This window comes from Electrophorus electricus, chromosome 8, assembly GCF_013358815.1.
Source record: "Electrophorus electricus isolate fEleEle1 chromosome 8, fEleEle1.pri, whole genome shotgun sequence".
Lineage (NCBI taxonomy): Eukaryota > Metazoa > Chordata > Actinopteri > Gymnotiformes > Gymnotidae > Electrophorus > Electrophorus electricus.
The window spans coordinates 13474678-13482622 of NC_049542.1; the positions used below are offsets into that span (position 1 = coordinate 13474678).

The 7945-nt window shown below is 37.8% G+C and overlaps 2 protein-coding genes across 3 annotated transcripts in view; both read right to left on the reverse strand.

Annotated features, from left to right (window-relative positions):
* Positions 1 to 340: 340 nt before the first annotated feature.
* Positions 341 to 4578, reverse strand: dazl (deleted in azoospermia-like). The gene is made up of 9 exons (XM_027030107.2): positions 4462 to 4578; positions 4274 to 4365; positions 4095 to 4146; positions 3874 to 3940; positions 3210 to 3340; positions 2644 to 2724; positions 1599 to 1649; positions 1238 to 1308; positions 341 to 434 (listed from the first exon to the last, which is right to left on the reverse strand). Exons 1-8 carry the CDS (start codon positions 4576 to 4578, stop codon positions 1264 to 1266), a joined length of 636 nt encoding a protein of 211 aa, XP_026885908.1. The 3' UTR covers positions 341 to 434; positions 1238 to 1263.
* Positions 4579 to 6412: 1834 nt separating this feature from the next.
* The window catches only part of tbc1d5 (TBC1 domain family, member 5), a 32634-nt gene continuing 31101 nt past the window's right edge, over positions 6413 to 7945 (reverse strand). For both annotated transcript variants that reach the window (XM_035529209.1, XM_035529208.1), the window contains one exon: positions 6413 to 7845. In XM_035529209.1, coding sequence (XP_035385102.1) covers positions 7600 to 7845 — 246 coding nt within the window. In that variant the 3' untranslated portion in view covers positions 6413 to 7599. The remainder of the gene's footprint in view (positions 7846 to 7945) is intronic.

The window sequence follows — 7945 nt, forward strand, 5'->3', positions numbered from 1 at the left end:
ACAGTCTTCCCCCCTCAACATCAACCAAGCATTCGGAGAATTAAAGTACACCAAACATTAAGAAGTAACAAATAATTAACAGAAAATATAATACACATTTGTGAGCCTAAAAGTGTCTTTTTAAGGGTTTGGTAGGACAACATAAAAAGTCAACACAAATAAATTGGCAAAGAGTGTGTAGTGTATTCCTGAGCAGGGCATGCATATCCACACACTGTACACGGCCTTCTCTTCAGACTGACCACATGACCATGATTTGGACTGACCTGTCAACCAACCAGGCTTCCCCCCCCCCGCCCCCCCATTTTTTCCCCCGCTGAAAACAGATACGCACACCAATAAATCACATCAGCGGTAGAAAGCTGAGGGTGTTCTTCCACAATTTTCTGCCCTCTCCTTCAAAATGCCAGCTTCAGCTTCGAAGTAAGCTCACTCTGAGACCAAATACATTTAGGGACAATGGTCAAACAGGGGAAGAGAGGAAACCAACACAAAAGTGCTAAGAGGTAAAGCAATGCTAAGTTTGGTTTGGTCAAAAAAAAGTTTCACAGTACTATGGTGTTAAAGGAATATGCCGACACTAAACCTCAAAACACATTATTTCATCATTTAAGAAAGCTAACAGGGTTTACAGCTCAAAGGCTTGGTTTTAGATGTAGACATCATAAAAATTCCCTTTAGACTTCTGTGGGCCATCGCTTCAGCTCAAGACGTAGTTTTTCATGAGTGCGAGAATAAAAATAGTGTAGCACGCTATATATTTATCGTTATAGCATTATTGATTTATATGCTTCAAAGCAATTGCATACATCAAATGGAAATGACAATTACTATCTTTCAAACGTTAATGGTTGGATAACCCTCAGATCTCACACCCCGATTAACTGTGAAGCCCTAACACTGTAACAAGCCCACCACTGCATAGTCATCTTGACTAATATATGGAACATATTAGAAACTTGGTCCACAATAAATTATACTATACAATATCCTTTAGACTTTCAAATCACAGCTACACTGATATGCTTTTACAGATAAAATGCATGTAGTAATATTTTATGTTAAGTAATAACCAAAACTTAGAAGCAACTACAATTTTAAGCCACACTCTTAATATAGTATGAGTTTTAAAAAGGGCAAAAAGGTAGAAAAGTAAAAAGCAGGTACATTCCTTTATCTTGGTCTTAAGTATGATATGCTTGAAAAAACCATCAGGGAAGAGAAATGGTCTTCTTACCAGTCCACCATTGCATGGTAAAGGGGCTATAGAAGAGTCAGCAAGGTCTGGACCCCACAATCCACACAGTTCTGAAAGACAGGCACATATTAGGACTAATAGCAACAAATACACTAACTTCTATAGTGTAACAGACTATTTACACATCTTCCATAATGTTGTTTGCATCTGCACTGCCCTCTAATGGTTCAAGACTGTATAAACATGTGACTGTTCTTCCTTGTCTTGTTTGAAACAATTGATTATTGTAACAGTGGCTGGCTAACTACTTAAGACACTAAATTACAATGTCTACATCTGAGCAACACTCCTTACATCCCTTCCACAGCTGCAAATCCAGTGCTGAAACTGGCAGACTGACCTGATTGATGAGCCTTGATCTCTGGTCACCGCACCACTGTGGCAGGGGATACTTTTACACAGACACACACACAAACTGAGTTGTCTGTCAACACTGACAGTATTTTTATTATACACTGAAATGCTTTAGTGTTACCCACTGGCTGGCAGCAAGTTTCCACGTAGGGTGGTCTTAGATTGGTGTTGCATCGGTGTACAATGCAGTGAATTTTTTTTTTAATATTATACTTATTATATCTTGGCTCTGCTTTTCTGAAGTATACATGTTTTCAGGTATACATTTTCTGAAACAGTATATTATTTACATTTACGGCATTTATCCAAAGCCACTTACAATTATGACAATACAACTTGAGCAATTGAAGGCTTGAAGGCTTTGTTCTACAATGTCAACTTGGTGGCTGGGCTTGAACTTTCAATCTTCTGATTACTAGTTAAGTACATTAACCACTAAGAGTACATGAACAGAAGTACTGCTGTTACCACTGCACAGTAATATTTAAAATCATCTGGCTTCAAAAGAGCAATACAGCTGTCAGGCTCATAGGGATTATAGCAGTATTTACACTTGCATGAAGAAAACATGTAAACCTTAATATCAGCTTAAGGTTCCCATATACTAGCAAACACCCATACTCCGGTTTCCGGCTAAATTTGTGTAAATGTGTGTGTTGCTGGGCACAACCCTAACACTGATTGAAACGTTATACATTTTCAGGAGATTTGCATACGCATTTCTGCTAGTTTCTAATTCCACAGATGGCAAACTACCCTTGACCAGAATCACTTATTTCAGTCCACAACATTGTGACAATTTAAAAAACGTTTAAACACAAAACTTTGATGTACCAATGCACATTTGGAAATGTACTTCACAAATGCAGATAGATAATCACTCGACCACAGGCTTATATGTTGGCACAATGACATACTGGTCAAACATAGGCGACTTCACATGGTCACTACACAACATGTGCAAGCCAGCCAAAACTCAAGAGAATTAATCAGTGCCTATGTATGTGTGCACCAAGAGGGAGACTGCATACCGGATAGGAGTAAGTTGTCTGTGCATAGTTCACAGGCACCTGAGGCATCATGACTCCTGGAAAGCTGGAGAAGGAATATGGCTGAAGAAGAAAAGACAACATCACTGGATCTGCTGCTGCACATGTACTTCCCCTCCCACCACACTCTGCATTGCTAAGCAGCCTAGCTGTTTACCCAATTAAATTTAAGTGTTTCAAACCTAATGTACCAGGCTAATTACAAAATAACCATAGCAACCGAAAAGATGTGCAAGTTTTTACAGAATACAAAATACAAACCTTGAAACAATACATCTTGACATACCAAAGAACAAAAATTTGATTCAAATTCAATTAAATGTCCTACTTGAAAGTATACATCACAAATATTAGTCTCATATTTAATGCAATATGAAAAATACAAATGTCAGAACTAGCATTTACCTGTCAGTACTGACCTCTGACCACAGGTGACATACATGCGTCGATATTGAGTACAGCGGTGCTTGATAGTTATGAACCCTTTAGAAGTTTCTATATTTCTGCATAGTTCTGGGAGTCAACATGACCTATGCCACTGCATTTACCTGTAGGTACTGACCACCTCCACTCAGCACTGGTGACGAGGGGGCCAAGACAGGTGTGCAGCAGGTACAGTAAAGGTAGGGAGAAGGACTAATCCACTGAGATGGACCAATCAGAGGGGACTGCACTGAACCTGGATCTCACACACACACAATGCAAAGAAGACTGCATAATAAGTGCCCACATGCTCATATAGCTAGTATGTATCTAGATCCCAAGCAAGCAATAAAAAAAAAAAAGCATGTGCATTTCTTTACAGTAATCCTTACCTAGATAAGAAACACCAGGTGCTTTAAAAGTCTCTACCATAACATCTTGTAGTTTTCTTCCTGTGCACATTTTAAATCCCACCCACTTAATACAATATGCTGTGCATATTGATAATATACCAGACTACAAAAATGACTGCAATAAATACCCCCAAACCCCAAATCTGAATATTACAATAACAATTAAACAGTATATAGTGAGTCATCATAAGCAGTTAAGTTTATGCTTTGAAGTTCAAGGCATAGAAGTATCCATAGATACTTCTATTAAGATAAAATGATTAAGATGAAATGGCAATGCTGAATGACATTTACGTATGCACAGTACCAGTAGTATACCTTCAACACACTAACAAAAAGTATGACGATCTCTGAAAAATCTGAGCCAAAGACTCACGAGCACTCCGCTCCTTCATGATTGCAGGACCCAGTTTGAGTTTCTTCCCTTTAAAAGTGATCTGTTGCTGTGAGTCATGCAGTCACATGTTGGTGATGCAAGGACAAGATAATGCATGTTTGGCTCATATAAGCAACTGAATTTTCCATTAGTCAGATAAGCCATTCTTTTCAGTGAAGTAAAATAATCTGAATATTTAAGGCAAACAGTGACCTCCTTACATCAATGATGGTCTGGATGTCAACGTCCTCACTGAAATAAACAAATCCATACCTGCTCAGGAAACGTAATGAATAAAAGGAGACAAAGAGCGCTTACGATGATGTTTAAACATTAAATGTCAATTACATTTCCTTCTTCACAAATATAAGGACATTTATAGCAAATGTTTAAACCTCACCCTTTGCAAATACCACCACGGTAGGTGATTATCTTAACCTCTTTTACAGTGCCATATCTAGCAAAGAAATCTCGGATCTCGTTTTCTTCCACCTTAATAGACAGTAAATAAAAATCGCAGATTGAGCCAAACATTCTTTTTAATTTCACGGTGACTTAAATTCAGAAGGACTAGCTAGCTCAAATCACCTTCATGTCGATGCCCCCAACAAACAGGGTATTAGGTGTCAGTTTGCCCTCAGGTAAAATGTAACCGTTTGATAGCCTCAACGCTGACGTTTGAATTCCACAACGCTGCTTTTGCATAGCCTGAAAAATTCAAACATTTTAACATGACCATATGTTTAACTTTTCAGCTAGTGTTAGCTAGTTAGGTAACGTCACCATAATTTTAAGTGACATGTGTTAGCATACAGGAAAAAGGCTTTGTGCACAAAATGCTGTAAAATTAACTGAAAATAGCTTAAACATTCTACTCGGTTCGAAATTATGTGTTCAATTAACTGCCCTGTGATTAAATATTAACAACACGTTTTTAAACTTTTAAAATTCACACAATCACCTAGCTAGCACGAGCTGGCTAGTTAGCTAGCTATCGCTAGCATGGATAGCTGGCTAGTTAGCTAACTTAGCTAAGAACCAGTACATTAGCTAGGTTAGCTAACGCTATCTTGACAGATATTAAAGTTAGCTCTTAGAAGCGCTTACTAATTTTGTTAAGATACATTAATCAGTTTAATTAAATCTTAACTCTTTCTTCCTCGATGTAAACGTAATTCGTATACTACTGCTTTACACCCATACGCTAGTAGCTAGGGTAGAAACAACCGTTTGCTAGGAAGGTAGCTAGCGATAGCTAACTTAGCCAACGATAGATAGCTATGCATCTACATGTGTTGAGAAACGTGGCTCGATTGTTTTCCTTGTTATCATTCCTTGTCAACCGTCCTCGTGTTTCATCCACTATTAAATTATCTTCAGATGAAGCTAATGACAATAAGTTAGGCACAACGAGTAAAAATGTAAAATTGGCCGATTTCCCCTAGTCATTTTGAAATAACTTATGCCACACACGCTGTATTAGCTAGCTAGCACAAACCGAACGATGACCTCTGAAAGGGGGGGTTTGTCCAAAATTATCCAGAAATAATGTTACTTGTGAGCGTGGATATAGTATTTATATTGTGTGGCCTTAAATTTACTCACCATGTTTAAAATCACTAAAACGACCGAATAAATTAATATCGACCCAAATTGCGTTCAGTTGAAACTACCCTACCTAAACACTGTTGGCGTTGTGACAGCGTGGTAATAGACTACCACGCCTACACTTGCGCCTGATTGGAAAGGGTTAAATATTTAATTGGGGTAATTTATCTGTATAGAGTATACAAAGATAATATTCAAATAATCTAGCAATATCATACTATGATTTTGAGTAAATCTAATAATAAAGTATTGACAAGGATTTGTAAATGTCAAAGTACTTCCATAGTAGTGCCCCATGAAGAATGGAATGTCTGCTAGTTATTTTTACATTGCTAGTGTAAAATAAATCTACCAAATCCAGATCATTTGTGAATAATCATATTATTTCAATATGAGTCTGCCAAAGAGCAGAAAAACCCATTTATATACATTTTATTCCTAAGACTTACTTCTACCCATCAACTAATGGCATTTCGGCTGGAATGGCCAAAACACATCTTAAATCTTCTTAATACAACTTCACATTATTTTTAAATTTGGACCAGTTAAGAATTAAAAGCTTTGGACAAACAGAGCCATGACTACAAATTAAGCCCTTCTGTTTGGGGTTTGGCAAGATGATTTCAAACAAGCCACTGTGTCTTTCAGCTAATCAAATGACAAAAAAAGATGTGATGAAGCAGCAATTACCTGCCTTCCTTACTAGCACAGGCTGTGAGCAAGCAATCAGAATGTCTCTCCTGAATTCCACAGTAAAACCGTTACAGGCAGACAGTAACTCATGACGACTGAGACGTGTTCAAACTAACCCCATTCCACCTAAAGTTGTGTCTTTTTTTTCTCTGTAGAAAAATGTGAAACATTTCAAGTTTTTTATGTACAGACTGAGGAAAAAAACAAACAAACAAACATGATGCCCAGTACACACAGGTGGGATAAGGCAGCAGCAAAAATACCTTTTTTTATTAATCTGTAGTTAATATAATTTCAAAATCATTCCAGCATCCCTCATGTACAACACCATACACAGCTACCATGGAAACCAAGAGAAATTAGAAAAAGGACACCAAAAACAAAACCTAGTAGAACAGTGTTTGCATAAAAATGGTGAAAACATCATAATTTAACAATTTTTAAATTGGAATCTGTGTTAAAATTGTTTAGAAAAAAAAAGAAAAACGAAACAACCCACCCAAAGAACTGAAGAACCAGATGGATACTTATATGGCCACATATTCAGGCACTGGATAATGAACAATCAATGCTGAAGAGAGAGGTTACTGATACCAGTCCATATTGATAATTAAGGCTCCCCCTTCTGGCAAGTGAGATGTAGTGCACACAAGTCACTACTATTATTATTATTATTATTATTATTATTAGTCCTATTGCAAAAAGAGACAGTATGAGTATGGAAGAGGAGTAGATCTTGCCTGCATGTATCAATCTGTGAAGAGATTATTGAAAGGTTAAGATGAGCGGGGCTGCTTTTCAAAGTGCACATCTGCACTGCAACCAGAACACATACATATACAGTTACCATATTACCTGCTATCCAAAATTCACTTATATTCTTTATGGTATATTCATTTCATCCAGGTGTCCATTCTCTCAAGATCTCCTCAGTATGTGCATTCAAGTATGTTTTATGAAAATCAGAGAATACGCAGTGATTGAGTTAAGACTGAACTGCAGAGTCAAAATTATAGGGCATAATTTTGTTCTACGTAAATCATAATACCAAGCATCATAAGAGCTAAATGAACTGGATAGCAGGATACAGTTTTATGATTTAGGACAGAGGCTTACAGCAAATATGAACACAGTTAAAGGACCAGGTTATGGAACAGGGTCTAGGTTAAACATGGTAGGGTGATCCTAACCTTACCACTAGCCATAATCTAGATTAAAGATGGTAACCCTAATCCTAATCGTAGTCTAGATTAAAGAGGGAAGGTTTATCATAATATTAACCCTAACCGTAGTCTAGGTTAAAGATGGCAGGGGGCTCATAAGGCAATCAGCCTGAGTTTATATGTGCAAAAGTTCAGTAGAGAGATTTTTCCTCTGTAGCAGTTTGAAGGCTAAAGACCAAATAAACTGACAAGATTTTAGGGTTCAAAGGTCAGTGGGGTTAACAATGGTAAAATCCGAGTCCTTGCTGTTAGTACTGCCCCCATCTGGGCTGGATGATCCAGAAGTGGGTCCCATTAGAGGATCTTGAAACTCGGCTTTGCTGAAGCGCTGCCCATGCTTAAAGGGTGGGGCAATTGCAGGAATTCCCTTCTCTTCACCCTCAGTTGGCTGAAGTTCTCCATCCTGCGAGACCAGGATGTAGTCATCCCACTTCCTCCTTTCAGTAACCTGCGGTGAAAGAAAGAATATAAGTGAGAAAGTAAGTGAGAAAGAAAGACTGGTGTCTGGTGGTTTATTTTATATAGCCTCACATGAACAATAAACAACC

Bases quoted from the DNA above. Each gene is read 5' to 3' on its own strand.
- dazl (XM_027030107.2), bottom strand. From the start codon at position 4,578: ATGCAAAAGCAGCGTTGTGGAATTCAAACGTCAGCGTTGAGGCTATCA. The intron at 2,725-3,209 runs GTAAATGCAGTG...TTTCTTCTTCAG, and splicing joins GAGGTGGTCAGTACCTACAG to CCATATTCCTTCTCCAGCTT. The intron at 1,309-1,598 runs GTCAGTCTGCCA...CCTGTCTTTCAG, and splicing joins GATCAAGGCTCATCAATCAG to AACTGTGTGGATTGTGGGGT.